Below are 19,154 nucleotides of genomic sequence, written 5' to 3' on the forward strand. Positions count from 1 at the left end.
TATTAGACCAATATGGTTGTTATTACCGTTTAGAAATCGTCCTTTTTACCGGTTTCTTCCTGTTTAACCGGTAAAAAGGACTATTTCTAAACGGTAATAACAACCATATTGGTCTAATACGCACAAAAAAAACCTTAGTGACCTAATACGGACAAACTGGAAACCTAATTACCCTCCTAAGTCATTAACCCTAATTTTAAAGACATTGAGAATATATGACCATCAACAGTAAACTAGTTCGTTTAGAACTCGCGTCGTCCCATATCGACCAGAAGAAGAATCTGCTACTCCTCTATATGGCGAAGCTCTTCATCTATAGTCGTCCCTTCGGGGACATCCGATAAAATTGGAACGATGCAGAGAAGATTAGCATGGTCCATGCGCAAGGATGACACGCACAAATTGAGAAATGGTCCAATTTTTTTTAAACCCTTCGTCGTCTTCTCTGAAACCCTAATTCCCTTTTCAAATGCTAATAGAGTTCAATTGCAATTCTTACGTTTCAGTAGTTGAACTACTGAAGTCATGATCAGACAACATGTGGATTCCATGGTCAGATTGATCTTCTTGTTGATGTCTTCAACCATTTGTGGCAAGTAAGGGTGATCTTTCTTTCTATAAAGTCTCCTTTAAGTTTTTTACTTTTCCTGTCATTAAGTTTTATGTTTTATAAACTTCCGTTTATGTGTTGTATATAGTCTGTATGTGTTTGTTTATGTGCTGATTTTTTATTCATTTTGCAACTTCAGTTTCTTAGTTCATGTTGTGGTTTTGTTGTTTATAAAATAATTGATAATAGGCATCATTTGCAAGTCCCTGTTGGTTTTACATTTCCATTCGTTATCAAATGTAGACATTGATGGGAGGTATCAAAGTGAGATTGTTTTTGTACATGTGGATGTGTTCATGTAAACATTTAAATGATAAAAAAGAAGTTATTGATAAAATGTTGCATATTTATGTAATGAAGATCATCAATCATATGAGTTTTTGGACTTGGAAATTCTGAAAAGGTTGTGTGATAAGTTTAAATGGAAGCAACTATTTTCAATCAAACAAGTCAGTCACATTGATTAGTAAGCATGTTTTCTAAATAATTAGGGTTAATGACTTAGGAGGGTAATTAGGTTTCCCGTTTGTCTGTATTAGGTCACTAAGGTTTTTTTGTGCGTATTAGACCAACATGGTTGTTATTACCGTTTAGAAATAGTCTTTTTTACCGGTTAAACAGAAAGAAACCGGTAAAAAGGACTATTTCTAAACGGTAATAACAACTATATTGGTCTAATACGCACAAAAAAAACCTTAGGGACCTAATACAGACAAACTGGAAACCTAATTACACTCCTAAGTCATTATCCCAATATAATTAAAAAAAAGACTTTTTCATTAATTTAGACAAAATGTTAAATAATTAGGACTTTTCTGTTAAAAAAAAACTTTTAGAACTTTATTGAAACTTTTCCCAAAAATTTGGGACTTTTCTGTAGATATCCCAATTGTTCACTACATGTCGGAACGAATGAAGATCTGACTGATTGTATAGTCAATCTGTTACTCAATCTGTTACCCAATCAACTTGCTATGAAATTGATAATTGTTAGACGAATGAAATCAGTTCTAAATTTTATACTATTTCCTCTGTTTTCTTCAATGGAAGATCAGCTTGCTATTGGTTTAAAACAGACAACAACAAAAACAAAACAGATAAGGCAATATAGGTTGGGAATAGCCGAATAGGATCAGCTTGTTTAGCTATTAAATATAGTTTCCTTACGGAATAAAAAATAATGAGAGCATGTAGACCTATTCTTTGCTAAATTCTACTTTCAAAAAAAAATCAATGAATCATTTAAATAATCTGTACATAGACTAAACGATGACACATCATACCCTCACAAAACTTATCTTATTTCCCTTTTTTCCTCCTTTATATTTCCCAAATTCTTCTCATCACACCCATCAAGTCCCAAACAAGCTTGAAGAAACCTATGAGTAAAATACCAATACCAATTAATGTATGTATGTAGAATTGAGCATATAGATAATAGATATGTATACCTTTAAATGATGTGGCATGATCTTAACATCATAGGGTACATGAAGCCATGCCTCAGGTTGATAGAACATAAAGTTCTCAGGTTTACTAGTGTACACGTCAGCATACTGATGGATGTGATAAGCAAAAGCCGATTCTTGGCCAGTGTCAGTGAGAAAAGTGGCCCCAAAGGATTCATTAAACATGTTTCTCATTGTACGCCGTGCATTTTGTCTCTCTTCATTTAATTCATCCAGAAGGGACTTAAAACGGTCACATGTGTGTTTGCTAGATACAGTTGAATGCAATTTCCCCAAAAGTTCTTGTATTATATGGAATTTCGCCTGTATTTTCAATTTTCAAATATAAATATATTACTATATAAGTGTCGTGAAGTGTGATGATTTGAAAGATACCACAATTAATTACCTGTGCAAAACGGTAAGAATCTTCGTTCTGTATTTTGATCTCGTGCTGTGTAAGATAAAATTAATGAAGAATATTTATTTATTTGTTAATTGTATAAATTTTATGGATGTAAATGTAATTATTAATTAATGGAGGTTGTACTTCTAATTCATGGATGATTGCAGCTGTACGCCAGCCAGCTTTTGAAGGGCCTCGTAGATCGCTGAATAGGTGGTCCCCAAAGTATATCACCTTCAATTTTTTTTTTTTTGTTAAATCAATGATTTTATAAATGATAAATTAAAAAAATAAAAAAATACCTCTGGGCCATTCCACTTGGTGATTTGTAAGAAGGTTTTGAGGCATCCATGGTAGTAAATTTTATTTGGAAGAAACTCATCCACTTTCGAGAAGGCTAGATTGTCCTTCTCCACATCATAGGAACTGTATAAAGTAACAATTTAAATTCTAGGAATTTATTTTAATACTTATAATGTACAAATATTACTTTTATTTGCAAAGAAATTAGATACCGGAATGGATGCTCAGATGTGTAGAATTCAGGCTTATTCGCTTTAGCAATCACAACTTCAAATAACTCCCTCCATGAATCTCCACAACCCAAAGAATCCTAAACAAACAAACAAACAAAAAAAAAAAAAAAAAAAAAGTAACATTTATGATAAAAAAAGATCAGATAACTAACAAATTGTACAAATTGTTTCAGAGTTCACCTCCAACATGTAGCGCATCCCTCCATCAACAAAATAATAGGGAGAATTTGTCATTAAGAAGAGTTTCTTCCCATTCTCCTTCAACATTTTGAGAAAAGACAGAAATTGCCCCTACAAATATAAATCTACAAATCATGAATGGATCCAAAAAATAGAATTGGGTTTATTACTAAAAACAAAACACACATTTTTAACTAAATATCTTGGGGGATCAGCAAGAACTCCTCTATGAACCAAACCACTTCGGTGTACATACTGAATTGCACGATGTACATCTTGGTATATGTAAGAAGCATCAAATTCCAACTTTGCATCAACAAAGTATTGCACAATATCTGCAATAAGGCATACCTACAAAGAGGAGAAAAAAAAATGTAAGGTATTTAAGTATAGTAGTATACATTATTATTACAAATCAAATGACAAAATGATAGAAAATATTTTTATGGAATATAAAGATAAGAATACCAACCTCACTAAAGCAAAAGAAATCCATCAAACCTACAAGTTGTCTTGCTTGATCACGCCCAATATGTCGCGTTCCATAAAGCTCTTCAATTTCCTTCCGACTTAGCTGTCAATTACAAATTACAAATTATTATTTATTTATTTATTTATTGCAATTTTTGACTTATGGGATGTGTAAATTTCCATACCTTGCGTCTACCAAAGTAGCATCCATCTGGCTCAATTGATCCAAAGAAATCTAGCTTCAAAAGGCAACCTTTTAGCTTATCATAATAAAGCCCTCGAATTGGAAAACTTTGATCATATTTAGATGCCAAGCAGCCATCTGGATATCTAAGCTGAAAATGAAACATTAAAGTGGGCCATGATTCCATGAAACAAAACAACTCTATGAAAATGTAAGAACAAATTCAAATTTGTCATAATACAGAGTTACAGACCTCGTTTACTAAGTGTTGTTTTGCCATATCATAGATCAAGTTTTGTAAGCTAGGAGAGTAATGAGCCAGGGTATAATCATAGTCAAATCCATAAACTTGTATGCTGTCCAATCTAAGATTCTTATTAACATATATACCTGAGATTCACAAGAGTAACACAATCAAACAACAATCACATTCGTAAACTTGTGAAAGCTTATGTTCAAATTAAATGAAATATGTTAGTTACTGTCTACCTTTGGGGTTCATCTTAGGCATTCTGTCTAAAGCTTCAGGAATCTTAAGAAACCTCTGTTTGGCCAGATCAAACTTCTCCCGAATTTTAGCTACTTCATCATTAGAATCTGAATAACCAATATCAGTTACATGTTCTTCTTCCAACAGCTTTCCTACACTTCGATCATAAGATATACTTGCTGTTTGGCTATTACATCCTCTCCCAAACCCTAAATTACAAAACAGAAAACCATAAGTTTCACAGGTTGAGTGAAAAAATCATATACCAGAGTTCCATTACAACATAATTGGTCATGTCTCTAGGTCTAGGAAGCAGTTTCTTACATTGAAGGTGAATACATAAACATACTAGAGTAGGAGGTACCTTTTTGAAGTCCAGAACTAGAAGTAGGAAAGTTAGCCCACTGCAACCAGATCCATAAAGGTATTAGCTCGTAAGTAATAATAATACGATCTAGATCATAATTTCATAAAATATATGCAAAATCCCCAAATAACAATCCTAAGACCAAATTATGCACTTTGTGTTATTAATAATCGACTCGTACAACACACATTCATATACATGAACTACAAACATAGATGCAAGTTCACATTTCCAAATCTTACATCAATAAACAGAGAGAAAGAAGCATACCAGGAGCGACGCACGAAGTGGAACGAGTCTGCGAATGGAAGCCATGACAGGAGACAGTAAGGAAAGGAGAGATTTCAGTTGTTCATCAGCGTATGAAATTTGTTAATAGTCGTTATTAGGGTTTGTTTGTTTCAACTTTTCAGGAAACTTCTGTTAAAATAACTTTTCTGTGTCGATTTGTCGATGGTGTATTAAGCCGCCATGAAGTTGTTTTCAAGAAGCGTCGAGTGTGAAACGGGTTGACGTTCGACCACCAGGGATCAAATTTAAAATCGGAAAACCGAACCGAAACCGGAACCGGAACCGTTGAACCTGAATACATAGAACCGGTTCCGGTTCCAGGTTTAAAAATTAGTTTTATCCGGGTTCTGGGTAATCCGGGTTTGGGTCCATCGGGTCCGGGTAACCCGGGTCTAAAAACCGGAACCGATGTTAGGAACCGGAACCACTTTTAGGGTCGAAACCGGTTTTTGTGAAACGTCTAAAAGATGCATATTCCATTCGTTTCAACTCTGATTGACATGCGGTTTTTTCCAAAGTGTAGTTTAGAGTTTGTACATGATTTTAGACTATAAATTTGCCATTTTTAGTTTTATATTCATTGATTTACAGTCCTCCAAAGTCGAGATATCAAAGCTGAAAGTTTTTAGTTTTTCAGTTTTTTTGTATTCTGCGAAAGTTTTAAAACATGCATATCTAATTCGTTTAAAGTCGGATTGACATGTGGTTTTTTCCAACTTGTAGTTTATAGTTTGTACATGAGTTTAGATTATAATTTTGTCATTTTTGGTTTAATATTCAATGATTTATAGTCCCCCCAAGTCGGGATATCAAAACTGAAAATTTCCAATTTTTCAGCTATTTGTTTTTGTACTTTGTATTCTGTGAAAATGTTAACACATGCATATCTCATTAGTTTAAAGTCAGATTGACATGCGGTTTTTTCCAGAGTGTAGTTTAGAGTTTGTACATGATTTTAGACTATAATTTTGTCAATTTTGGTTTCATATTCAATGAGTTACAGTCCCCCAAAGTCGAGATATCAATATGAAAATTTTCAAAGTTCAACCCACAAAATAGTAAGTAATTACCAAAAAAAATCCGGTTTTTCCGTTTCTAAACCCACTTTATTCGGTTCCAACCTACTCACTTTCATGTTTTCCGGTTTTCCGGTTCTAGACCCACTTTACCCGGAACCGAACCGGAACCGGTTCCTATATACCGGTCCAGTTTCCGGTTCTACAAAATCTCGTTAACCGGTTCTGGGTTTTCCAGGTCTGGGTCCATCCGGTCCGGGTTTGGACCCACTTTAATCCCTATATAGCACCCTACTAAAAGAGCGTACGCATATATGTTGATGTCTTTATCTGTGTAATTCACATTTATTCACCACCCATAAATCAAGTTGTATACAAAGGTTGAACTATAAGAGAGTTACCTGTTTGACCATAAAACAAAATTTTGACCATAAAGAAAATGCTAAATTGGTCTTTAACTACACTTGTATTAAACAGGGCTCTTAAGTTTGTAAGGAAATTGTCAGAAAAGTCTCAATATTTTCAGAAAAGTTACACTTTAGTCCTAAGTTTTTTTTTCGAAAATAAAAGTCCCGAGTATTTCATTTTGGCTCAAATTAACAAAAAAGTCATTTTTTTCTTTTAACAGAAAATGACATATTATCGTGTTTTCACAAATAATTGGGATTTTTATGTTAAAAAAAAACTTGGGACTCAAGTGTAACTTTTTCGAAAATATTGGGACTTTTCTGACCATTTCCCTAAGTTTGCATGTTGCACGGAAGTTTAAACAATATTTTTTGTTATATAATATTTGTGCTATGTTATAATGTGTGTGGCAAAAACAATGTTATAGCTAGATAGATTTTTTACGGATGATATTCTAGTATGAAAAATGAAAGTATGATGATATTACATCATTGCACTATCAGTACTTTACTTGTTAAGGCATTGTACTTTGAAATATACACTCAATTATAACATTGTACTTTTAAATTCTTTCTTATTATAATATTATACTTTGAAAAATGTCCCTATTATAACAACAATAATTGTTTTAAGTGTAAAAATTACTATAATTATCTAGTTAGATGTTACATCCCCACATTTACGACATTTTTAAAACTTTTTCTTTATGCTTACTTTAAATCAAAGTGATCTTTGTAAATGCGGAATTTGTCCCATAACAAATATTTTTCATAGAAAATGTTTTTCGTTGATTTGTTAAAAATTTTGAATGTCATAACTGATACTAGGGATGAGCAGCGGAAGCGGGTACCTGCTTTCGGGACCGGAACCGCCTCGGAACTGCCAGTTCTGGAATCGGAACTGTCTTAGGCGGTTCCGGTTTCGGTTCCTAAAGTCTAGGAATTGTCTTAAGCAGTTCCGGTTCCAATTCTCATTTTTACGAAACCGATACCCGTTGGATACCCGTCGGTTCCGATTCCAATATCGGGTATTCAAAACCGGCGGTTTCCCGGAACCGGTAACTGTTGGATTAGGTGTCTAAGCCCACAACTATAATTGGTATGTACTTGACCCGATAGTAACATGGTCCTTTTGCGTTGCCTTCACCATAGCAACTTGGCAGGATGAATTGTGAGAAAGTGGTTGATAAATGATTTATTAATATATTATAAGAATAATATATTAATTGAGAAATTTTATTATTTAATTAGTACTGATCATAAATTAATTTGGAATAAATTTAGTGATCAAAAGAGACTGATTAAAAGAATGGGGACTGATATTGTAAATCACTGATAGTTGCAATTGGGCTGATGGATCACCTTGGAATAAGGTTGGATGAATTCTATGGGAAGCCTATAGAGAATTCGTCCAAGGAGTATTCTAGAAAGTGTCCATGGGCTGCTTAAGGCTTAAGCAATCAAATTAGGGTTTCCACCTAAAACCCTAGCAGCTACAAGTAAAAATAGACCCCATGGCTTACAGAATTCGACCCCTATGCTTTCTAAGAGAACCCTAGCCGATTTCTGTAAGCCTCCATCCTCTCTCTTTTGTTCATCTTTTGTTTGTGGTGTTTGTGACTCCATTAGAGGTGCAACAAGTGAGGCACTAAGCTCTTGAAGGTTAAGATCAACCAATCAACAAGGAAAAGGTATTCTTCTAACTTTGGTTTAGTTATAGATATCGAAAATATGTATGCTAGATTAGGGTTTTGCTTTGGAAAATTATTATGCATGTATAACTTGAGAAAACCCTAGATCCAAAGCAATTAGGGTTGCATGTGCACCATAGGAATATTGTAAAGCTCAAAACCCAACAGTGGTATCAGAGCTTAGGGTGTTTTTCTGTTATATTTGATGCTACTGTGTTTTGCCAAAGAAAGAACAAAATCGATTTTGCGTTCTGACTGATGAACTCGACGAGTCCTAAGATGGACTCGACAAGTTGGACCTGCTCGATGAGTCCAAGCCCTGATTCGACGAGTTGGTTCGTCTGTTGGCCGATTTTTCGGATTTCAATCCTAAATTAGATAAGGATCATTACCTTAAATTGTTTTAACTGTTAAAATACGAATTTTCTATTATGGTAATGATTGTCTTCATCTAATTGAAATATAATTGTCAAATTTTAAGATAATTATGAGATTTTGTGATAAATTGATTATTTGCAAAATTTGATTTGAATTTTCTTACCAAGCAAAATTGGATAAATGTCAAATTTATGATAAAGATAAATTATATGATTAATTTGTAAAATTTCGGTGTCATCGAAGGACTAGGGTTTCGCGTTCGTGAAGTCCTTGTATATACACTCTCTCGGGTGTCCATGACTGTCTCCTTGAGTAGAAGGGTTGGCACCACTACCTGACCCTATATTGTCACTTGTATTGATCTGTGACATAGCGGCAACCATTGCGGCTGTTACTGCTGCTTGAAAGACTGCAGGGTCGTACTGAGGAGGTGGCGGTGGTGGTGGATTTGTTGAAGGGTTGTTTTTCTTCATGTTGGACTTCTTTGGAGGCATCTTTCTCTAAAATGATTTAAGATAAAAATGATGATAAATCCTCTATAGTGGTCATGAGTCAGGTGATATTGAATAAGATATATCCAATCCTGACAGTTATAGTGCTCTAGTAAGCGATTTACAGTGGAAGTCTACTAATACAAGTAAACAATCGCCATTTTATAGCAACACTTATAGAGAATCTGTATAGTGTGACTCACACTGACCACTCTGTAGATATCTAGTGTAGACGAGCTATGAATAGCCATTAAGGCCCGAATGCTCTTGTTCTAATGTTGTAGGATCCTAAAATACACCTATAGTATCTTAATTTCATGTTTGGTTCTAAGGTTTCTCTTGTATGTATTGTTGGTAAATTTTAGACTTGTTGCAACACCGCTATCACTCCCAAACACATGTTGGTCGTATCTCAAATAGATATAGTTGATCAGGCTATGTTTATCCCATATATGATTACATAACTGTCCAGGTTTGACCGCAGCGTTCAACATCTAAATACTTTTGTTTTGTTCTTATTGTGATACTGTTTCCAGTGTGTATGTATGTTTGTATACTTATTGTAAAATACTTAGATTTTAAAAGTATACTTTTAGTTAGATCACTCCGGCCCCATTGTGTTTATACTTGTATATCCTTTAAGGTTTGATATACTTAGTTCACTATAAACAATGCTCTGATACCAATCTGTCACACCCCCAAACCGGACGGCGGAAACGTTCGGGGGTGGAGGACGTCATGTACAGTATCACAACAATTGTATAATAAGAATCAAAGCAAACAAAACCATTACATTGATAAACATAGTATTTACATCTGTTCGATACATGATTTGTATGACATCAAAAGTATATAACAAAATGTATAAAGACGTGACTCTAAAAGCTCCGTCTTCTCAAAACATGCGGGTGTACCTGTCTACCGGTTCCCTGAGAATACAAGTGATTTTGAAAGTGTATCAACATTTAAGTTGGTGAGTTCATTAGTATGTTTTTGTAATGAAATCTTGTCTTTGTTCTTTGAATCATTCGTATGTTCCTCAAGAAAATCCAATATTTCCTTTAGTAGTGAAAAGTAGCCTTAGGCCTTAAGACCAAAATGTACATTCGTTACTGAAATTGTAATGGTATGTCGTAGTAGTGTTTGTTATGAAACCCTTGTATGAAAGCTTTTGTATGTATGCATGGATACCACCAGCTATAATGTATAGTAGTGTACTTGTGTGAAAACCTTTGTATGAATCCCTGGCACCAGTAGTAATGAATAGTGTTGTACTTGTATGAATCCTTGGATACCACCAGTAGTAATGAATAGTAATGCATTGTAGTTTCATTAATTAAAATAAAACCGTTTGTTTGTATCCCTGGAACCCTCCAGTTGTAATGTATAGTAGTTTTATTAATTAAAATAAAACCATTCTAATAGTTGTAATCCCGTAAACAAATGTTTAGTTTATACTGTTGTGAGTTTCATATAACCATGCTTGATATGACCTAGTGACCTCTACAACGTTCTTCAGGCGTCGGATGTTATGACATTTGTCACCCCAGACCTGTCGGCCTAACTGTAGCTAGCAGTTCAGGTGTAGGATTGTCAGTCCCGTATAGATCTATACACAAATCTCACGCTCTCCCTCCAGGAGACTCTGGTTATATTGTATAGGATTTAGTTTCGTACCCTGGTGGATACAAATGAAGTAGTGCCTCACAACCCTGTATTAACTAGTTTACGTGTGATGTTATAGTGTTCCCTTGTACTTGAAAATGTATGTATAACCTTGTAGTAATGTACTTTGTAATGTAAAATAATTATACTTAAATAATTATGTAACACCCAAAATTTTCAAGCAAATTTTCACATTTTTAAAAACACCTTATTTCATAATATTATAAAACTCATTGTTTCATACATCCAAACATAAGTCAAAATCCCAAGATCATAACATATATAAAACCCCGCGTGTGTGTGTACTGATCATGCCGGCACCTTCCCGCGATCTTCACTAGTACCTGAAACACATAACACAAAACACTGTAAGCACAAAGCTTAGTGAGTTCCCCAAAATACCACACCTAACACATACTAGCCACTCGAGGCTATAACTCTGCGGGCCCTTGGACCCTAACTCTGTGGACCCTCTGGTCCTAGCTCTGTGAACCTTTCGGTTCCAACTCTGATACTCTGATATATACATGGCATAAATCACATAGAAATAATGCAGTGCAACACATCACATAACCAGCATACAATAACTCTGTCACATAACTCTAATTACCTACTCAAGGTAAAGTATAGTGAGAAGACTCGCCTCGGATGTCTCGGATAATATCCCGCCCGTGTATATACTGATCTAGCCTCTGCCTATACACATAACATAATCATCTCAATCAATCACGACTCTCTAGGCTAGACTAGACTCTCACATGTCCTCTAAGAAGGCTAAAAGGCTATTTTACCCTTCAAACAGTCCACAAGTTCCATTGTTGACCAAACACTAAAAGTCAACAAAAGTCAACGGTCAACTCTTGACCAGACTCCTCGAGTGCATAAATGTGACTCGGCGAGTTCAGTCGTGAACTCGAGTCCTCTATTCCCCCTCTGACTCACTGAGTCATTCCCCCAACTCGGCAAGTCACTCACTGAGTGATTCACGGGAAACCCGAACCCTACTCGCCGAGTCTGCCCTTGGACTCGGCGAGTTCATGTCATGCACCAACTCAAATGACCTCCTGAGGTCAGATCTGTTCCTCTAATCCATAGATCTGGCCTTCCCAACCACTATAATCACGTAAAGTCTCGATCTTGATGCACATGCAACATTTATATGACCATATATGATGATTTAGCCCCAAATACCTTAACCCAAGGCCATGACCTCTATTGTTCTTCATAAAGCTTGATGAATAAGGCTCTCTGGACCTCTATGGATCCAGATCCAAAGCCTTATCACCAGAAGGGGCTATTTGGACATCAAATCTAACCAACAAAGGGTCTAAGAAACCCTAAATCCATATGATCATCATAAGAACAGAAGGAGAGTCGAATTACTACCTCAAATGTGAAGATCTTAGCTCCAAATCCACAGAATAGCAACCTCCTATGCCTCCTCTTGGCTAGTACCTCCTTCTTCTTGCTAAACAACACTCCCAAGGTCAAGAATGGCTTCCTTTCTCTCTCAAAACGCTCAAGCACTCTAGGGTTTCTCTCTATGGTCTGGTAGCCGCCATTGAAGGCCATAAGGGCCTTTAAATAGGTCCCAAACCCAAGAAATTAGAGTTTCATTTAAACAGCGTGGACTCGCCGAGTCCACGTATGGACTCGCCGAGTCCACGTATGGACTCGCCGAGTCCAGTCAGTAATCCAGTCTAACAATGCGCGGCTCTACTCGGCGAGTCTAAGCGCCTACTCGCCGAGTCCCTTTCCAAAACTCAATATAAATTCATAAATTAAGATACCTGGAAATCCGGATGTTACAATTCTCCCCTACTAGAATCAGACTTCGCCCTCGAAGTCTCATTCCACAAACAACTCTGCATGCTGCTCACGCATCTCTAACTCCGGCTCCCAGGTCATCTCGGAACCCTTCCGATGTTGCCACTGGACCTGAACCAATGACACCTCCTTGTTTCTCAAAGTCTTGATCCTTCTATCCCGAATCGTGATTGGCCTCTCAACATAGTTCAGGCTCGCATCCACCTGAATGTCCTCTAATGGAACCACTGCCGACTCATCGGCAATACACTTCCTCAACTGAGACACGTGGAAGGTATCGTGAATCTGTCTCAACTCCGCAGGTAGCTCCAAACGATACGCTACCCTGTCCACCCTGGCGTTCACCCTGAAAGGACCAATATACCGAGGCCCCAACTTACCCCTCTTCCTGAATCGGATCACTCCCTTCCAAGGAGATACCTTCAGGAGTACTAAATCACTAACTTGAAACTCGAGCTCCGAGCGACGCCTGTCCGCATAACTCTTCTGGCGACTCTGAGCGGTCCACAACCTCTGTCTGACCTGCTGAATCTGCTCAGTGGTCTGAAGTACTATCTATGTACTACCCATCACACGCTGCCCGACCTCACCCCAGCAAATGGGAGTCCGACACCTCCTCTCATACAACAGCTCAAAGGGTCGCATACCAATGCTCGAATGATGGCTGTTGTTATAGAAAAACTCAGCCAAGGGTAAATATGTGTCCCAATTGGAGATCGACTCAACCCCGACCTCTATCATCTAATGCTCATCGTTGGACCCTTCGGTCCGGTCTATTCAACACACCACCAGGACTCAACTCAACTCAAGAGTTTGGTCCGACCCGTAGTTGGAATCGCTCGTTCCAATGACCCATTCAACTCATAGTTTGTGACCCGCAACCCATGCGTACTTCACTTATCCAATCCCTTCGGATTGGGTGTCCACACTTACTCAGAATATAATGATTCCCAATCATTGAGGAGACCCCGGTCTCACCCCTGGTCCGACCACCAGGCTCCCAAAACTCATGCGTAGGGCTTTTCAAGCCTAAAACCCTCCGGTGTCATACTCTGATCGAGAAGGCTTCCTCATAACAACTTCTCGCTAACTAGTGCGTATTACGACTCCCCATAACATCACCACAACCTCCCACTGACTAGTGAATACTACGGCTCCCCGTAGCATCACAATGCCCTATTCTGACTAGTGAGTACTACGGCTCCCCATAGCATCACAACGCCCTCTCTCTGACTGGTGAGTACTACGGCTCCCCGTAGCATCACAACACCCTCTCTCTGACTGGTGAGTACTACGGCTCCCCGTAGCATCACAACACCCTCTCTCTGACTGGTGAGTACTACGGCTCCCCGTAGCATCACAACACCCTCTCTCTGACTAGTGAATACTACGGCTCCCCATAGCATCACAACGCCCTCCTCTGACTGGTGTTTACTACGGCTCCCCGTAGCATCACAATACCCTTTCTCTGACTAGTGAGTACTACGGCTCCCCATAGCATCACAACGCCCTCCTCTAACTGGTGAGTACTACGGCTCCCCGTAGCATCACAATACCCTGTTCTGACTAGTGAGTACTACGGCTCCCCATAGCATCACAATGCCCTCTCTCTGACTGGTGAGTACTACGGCTCCCCGTAGCATCACAACACCCTCTCTCTGACTGGTGAGTACTACGGCTCCCCGTAGCATCACAATACCCTGTTCTGACTAGTGAGTACTACGGCTCCCTATAGCATCACAACGCCCTCTCTCTGACTGGTGAGTACTACGGCTCCCCGTAGCATCACAACACCCTCTCTCTGACTGGTGAGTACTACGGCTCCCCGTAGCATCACAACACCCTTCCCCAGCAGCTCCTGAAGCTGCGAGGATAACTACTACGTCTCTGGCGGCGCAAGGCGATAAGGCGCCTTGGCGATAGGCGCTGCCCCCGGAACCAACTCGATGCGGAACTCTACTTGCCTTTCGGAAGGCACACCGGCAACTCCTCGGGAAAACATCCGGGAACTCACGCACTATCGGAACGTCACCCATCGAATTTGGCCTCCCAGCGGCCTCTTGTATGTCTGTCACATAGGCCACATACCCGCTGCAGCCTTGCTGCAATCTCTGTCTCGCTCTGGCGGCTGAACAAAACGCCGATCCACATCGGGTACCCTCGCCGTACACCGTAAGTACTCCCTCACTGGGGTCTCGTATCGTCACCCACTGTCGCTCGCAGTCTATGACAGCCCCTAATCGGCTCAACCAATTTATGCCTCTCATAACTCATACGTCCACCATCGCTATCAGGACCAGATCTATCGGGAACTCAACACCGAAGATCTCGAGTACACATCCCCGAATCACCTCTGTAGCATACTCCGCTCGCTCGTCAGCTATGGAAACTCGTAGAGGTCGACTCAACGCCTCTCGTCGGCTACTGATGTGTCGAACAAACGCTATTGACACAATGATCGACTCGCTCTCGAGTCAAATATCACCGAAGCAGGTACAGAACCCACAAAAAGTACCAGCCACAACATCGGGCGATGCGCGGAACTCCTCCGCTGTCAACTGTAAAGCTCTCCCGTGAGCCCTCAGTGCCTCGACCTTCGCTGGCCGAACCTCGGTAACTCTAGCAGCAGGTGCGGATTCCTCAAATAAATACTCGGTTCTTCCCCGCTTGGGGTTCAAACCATCACCAATTGGTGCACCAACACTCTATCCCCCAGGCTGTCTCCACCAGTAACATCGCACCTAATTCCGCAAGGTGCTACGCAACGATCGATGATCTCTCTGACAAGGATCAAACAACTCCAGATACCAGGGTCTCATATGCAACCTTCAGAACTTACCATCGTGACTGCCTCTAGTCATTCAGGATCTCACACTATACCCTCACCGGACCTCCCAACTGTCCCGTGTTAACACTAAATCTGGATCTGAAAGTAATGAACCATCATACTCCTCATCCTTGACTCCTTGCCCAACGTTCCAACATGCCCCTTATCATAAGAGCAGAAACCACATTTCCACCCCTTATACTTCTCAAAAACAATAGGAGTCACTGCCCTGATATACCCTTCTTGACCGCCCCACACTGCAGCTAACACCTGCCCCATTATACTGAAATAGGGTGTATCCTGATCCTTGACCATTTCAGTCTCCACCGTTAACCTGCTCAAGCTATATCACTCTCTCGCGACAGACCTACTGCCGGATACTCTGATTGAAAAGTCACCATCAGTGTGATTCCACAGGGTTCACCCCAACTCAGAAACCGAAATCTCAACACCCCTCACGTCTCTCGCAAGAAAAGGAAATGGCACCACTCGAGTCACGGAAAGTGACATATCTACTATCGACCGGCTCTCCAGCTCAGATCGTACCCCTCCATAACGCACCAACCCTACTCATCTCTTAGTCTTGGGACTCCACTGACATATCACCAACAATCCCTTAGAGCTAACTCGATTTCCCTATCAAGGGATGCTCCACTAAAACTCGTTCTCCCTGGCCTTCTGAGCCCATACTCCTTCACATCCGACCTTGGACTAGATAATCGCTGCGGAATAACCGGAAAAACCAGAAGCACTTACCGCCACATTTCATGGTACTCCAACCATGTCCTCTCTTCTCAACCCGCCTCAAATCATGGTACTCGAACCACGAAATCACCCCTCGATCTGCCACCAATCATGGTACTCGAACCATGACATCACCTCTCGATCTGCCACCAATCATGGTACTCGAACCATGACATCACCTCTCGATCTGCCACCAATCATGGTACTCGAACCATGACATCACTTCTCGATCTGCTACCATTCATGGTACTCGAACCATGACATCAACTCTCAATCTGTCACTTATCATGGTACTCGAACCATGACATCACTTCGCAATCCGCTACTTATCATGGTACTCGAACCATGACATCACTCCTCAATCCGCTACTTATCATGGTACTCGAACCATGACATCACTCCTCAATCCGCTACTCAAAATCCTCCGGATAGCATTCCGGATCGTCGCGATCATTTCGTTATAATCATACTGCGAATCTCATCATCGCAAATACCGCTGCCCTCCGGCGTGGGTGGTGTACCAACCATGATGTCTCTGAAACACAACATGAAGATACCAGAGACTCGATCGAGTATACTCGCACTCGATAACTCAACCCTACTTATTCCTGAGTACCCAATGGATTCTTACATAGGGTGCGCGCTGCTCCGGTGTCTTCAGTAGTACGGGCCCTATACTACCGTCCACACCGCATCAACATTCACTCTAAGTCCTCCTCCTTGGATCCCAGATCACAAGTACACTATATCTCACTAAACTCAGGTTACTCTCTACTAGACCACTCATAAGTTCCTCGCTGCTACCTACTTACTCTCGAAGCATCTCATAGTAGCAGTAACTCCTAGGCTAAGGCATCACATATCAGGCCACGCTAGTCCTAATAGGAATACCTAGCCTACTCTGGCATGCATATCATATCATAACATATCTCATAACACATAATGTAAGGGTATTTTGGGAAATCACCGTTCAGGCGCTGGCTGATCGTACACACTGCTCTGCTCTGCTCTTTCAAAAACTTTTTACTCTTGTGAAAAATTTGCAACTTTTATTTTGAAAATCTCTCAAATCCTCAGTTTGAGTTCAGATACGCCCGAAGGTGCACCCGAATCCCTCAAACCAAGGCTCTGATACCAACTTGTAACACCCAAAATTTTCAAGCAAATTTTCACATTTTTAAAAACACCTTATTTCATAATATTATAAAACTCATTGTTTCATACATCCAAACATAAGTCAAAATCCCAAGATCATAACATATATAAAACCCCGCGTGTGTGTGTACTGATCATGCCGACGCCTTCCTGCGATCTTCACTAGTACCTGAAACACATAACACAAAACACTATAAGCACAAAGCTTAGTGAGTTCCCCAAAATACCACACATAACACATACTAGCCACTCGAGGCTATAACTCTGCGGGCCCTTGGACCCTAACTCTGTGGACCCTCTGGTCCTAGCTCTGTGAACCTTTCGGTTCCAACTCTGATACTCTGATATATACATGGCATAAATCACATAGAAATAATGCAGTGCAACACATCACATAACCAGCATACAATAACTCTGTCACATAACTCTAATTACCTACTCAAGGTAAAGTATAGTGAGAAGACTCGCCTCGGATGTCTCGGATAATATCCCGCCCGTGTATATACTGATCTAGCCTCTGCCTATACACATAACATAATCATCTCAATCAATCACGACTCTCTATGCTAGACTAGACTCTCACATGTCCTCTAAGAAGGCTAAAAGGCTATTTTACCCTTCAAACAGTCCACAAGTTCCATTGTTGACCAAACACTAAAAGTCAACAAAAGTCAACGGTCAACTCTTGACCAGACTCCTCGAGTGCATAAATGTGACTCGGCGAGTTCAGTCGTGAACTCGAGTCCTCTATTCCCCCTCTGACTCACTGAGTCATTCCCCCAACTCGGCAAGTCACTCACTGAGTGATTCACGGGAAACCCGAACCCTACTCGCCGAGTCTGCCCTTGGACTCGGCGAGTTCATGTCATGCACCAACTCAAATGACCTCCTGAGGTCAGATCTGTTCCTCTAATCCATAGATCTGGCCTTCCCAACCACTATAATCACGTAAAGTCTCGATCTTGATGCACATGCAACATTTATATGACCATATATGATGATTTAGCCCCAAATACCTTAACCCAAGGCCATGACCTCTATTGTTCTTCATAAAGCTTGATGAATAAGGCTCTCTGGACCTCTATGGATCCAGATCCAAAGCCTTATCACCAGAAGGGGCTATTTGGACATCAAATCTAACCAACAAAGGGTCTAAGAAACCCTAAATCCATATGATCATCATAAGAACAGAAGGAGAGTCGAATTACTACCTCAAATGTGAAGATCTTAGCTCCAAATCCACAGAATAGCAACCTCCTATGCTTCCTCTTGGCTAGTACCTCCTTCTTCTTGCTAAACAACACTCCCAAGGTCAAGAATGGCTTCCTTTCTCTCTCAAAACGCTCAAGCACTCTAGGGTTTCTCTCTATGGTCTGGTAGCCGCCATTGAAGGCCATAAGGGCCTTTAAATAGGTCCCAAACCCAAGAAATTAGGGTTTCATTTAAACAGCGTGGACTCGCCGAGTCCACGTATGGACTCGCCGAGTCCAGTCAGTAATCCAGTCTAACAATGCGCGGCTCTACTCGGCGAGTCTAAGCGCCTACTCGCCGAGTCCCTCTCCAAAACTCAATATAAATTCATAAATTAAGATACCTGGAAATCCGGATGTTACAAATTACTTAGTATTGTACTCTTGTAGTCGGGAAGTAGTATAGTGTTGCATAAACTATATTTACCATAGTTTATATGTTTGTCTCTGAGTAATGCTCTTGAGTTAGTGAAACATTGTAATGAATCCCAAACTATACCTATTATAGTTTGTATATACGTTCTTGTTTCGTGTATTGAATTCTGTAAAAGTAATTTAATGTTTCTAAACTATACCAGTTATAGTTTAAATGCATGTTCTGTATTGTACTGAAAACTTTTGCAATTTAGTTGTACTTAGGAAAAGAACCCTTATGCTCGACATGGTACAAAAGGGTTAAAACATATAAATGTTTTAATGAAATGTAGTGAAATCTCAGTT

General features: G+C 39.8%; 1 protein-coding gene and 1 non-coding gene across 2 annotated transcripts; one reads left to right on the plus strand and one right to left on the minus strand.

Annotated features, from left to right (window-relative positions):
- Positions 1–321: 321 nt before the first annotated feature.
- LOC145135183 (U6 spliceosomal RNA) lies at positions 322–424 on the plus strand. Its single transcript, XR_013719649.1, has one exon. It is a non-coding gene; the product is annotated as a U6 spliceosomal RNA (small nuclear RNA).
- Positions 425–1,644: 1,220 nt separating this feature from the next.
- On the minus strand, positions 1,645–5,177 carry LOC145134314 (HAD-superfamily hydrolase, subfamily IG, 5'-nucleotidase). Its single transcript, XM_079069178.1, has 14 exons — positions 4,963–5,177; positions 4,690–4,729; positions 4,325–4,534; positions 4,089–4,225; positions 3,837–3,986; positions 3,653–3,754; positions 3,367–3,531; positions 3,181–3,291; positions 2,980–3,077; positions 2,767–2,890; positions 2,609–2,698; positions 2,468–2,512; positions 2,062–2,382; positions 1,645–1,989 (listed from the first exon to the last, which is right to left on the minus strand). The coding sequence occupies exons 1-14, from the start codon at positions 5,005–5,007 to the stop codon at positions 1,963–1,965; spliced, it is 1,665 nt and encodes a 554-aa protein (XP_078925304.1). The 5' UTR covers positions 5,008–5,177; the 3' UTR covers positions 1,645–1,962.
- Positions 5,178–19,154: the final 13,977 nt, after the last annotated feature.

Source organism: Lactuca virosa, chromosome 8, assembly GCF_052849685.1.
Source record: "Lactuca virosa cultivar CGN04683 chromosome 8, Lactuca_virosa_CGN04683_v6, whole genome shotgun sequence".
Lineage (NCBI taxonomy): Eukaryota > Viridiplantae > Streptophyta > Magnoliopsida > Asterales > Asteraceae > Lactuca > Lactuca virosa.

Coding starts and splice junctions, on each gene's coding strand:
- LOC145134314 (XM_079069178.1), bottom strand. CDS start 5,007: ATGGCTTCCATTCGCAGACTCGTTCCACTTCGTGCGTCGCTCCTG. Junction 4,535..4,689: donor TAGTTCTGGACTTCAAAAAG/GTACCTCCTACT, acceptor TTTGTAATTTAG/GGTTTGGGAGAGGATGTAAT. Junction 3,987..4,088: donor AACAACACTTAGTAAACGAG/GTCTGTAACTCT, acceptor TTTCATTTTCAG/CTTAGATATCCAGATGGCTG.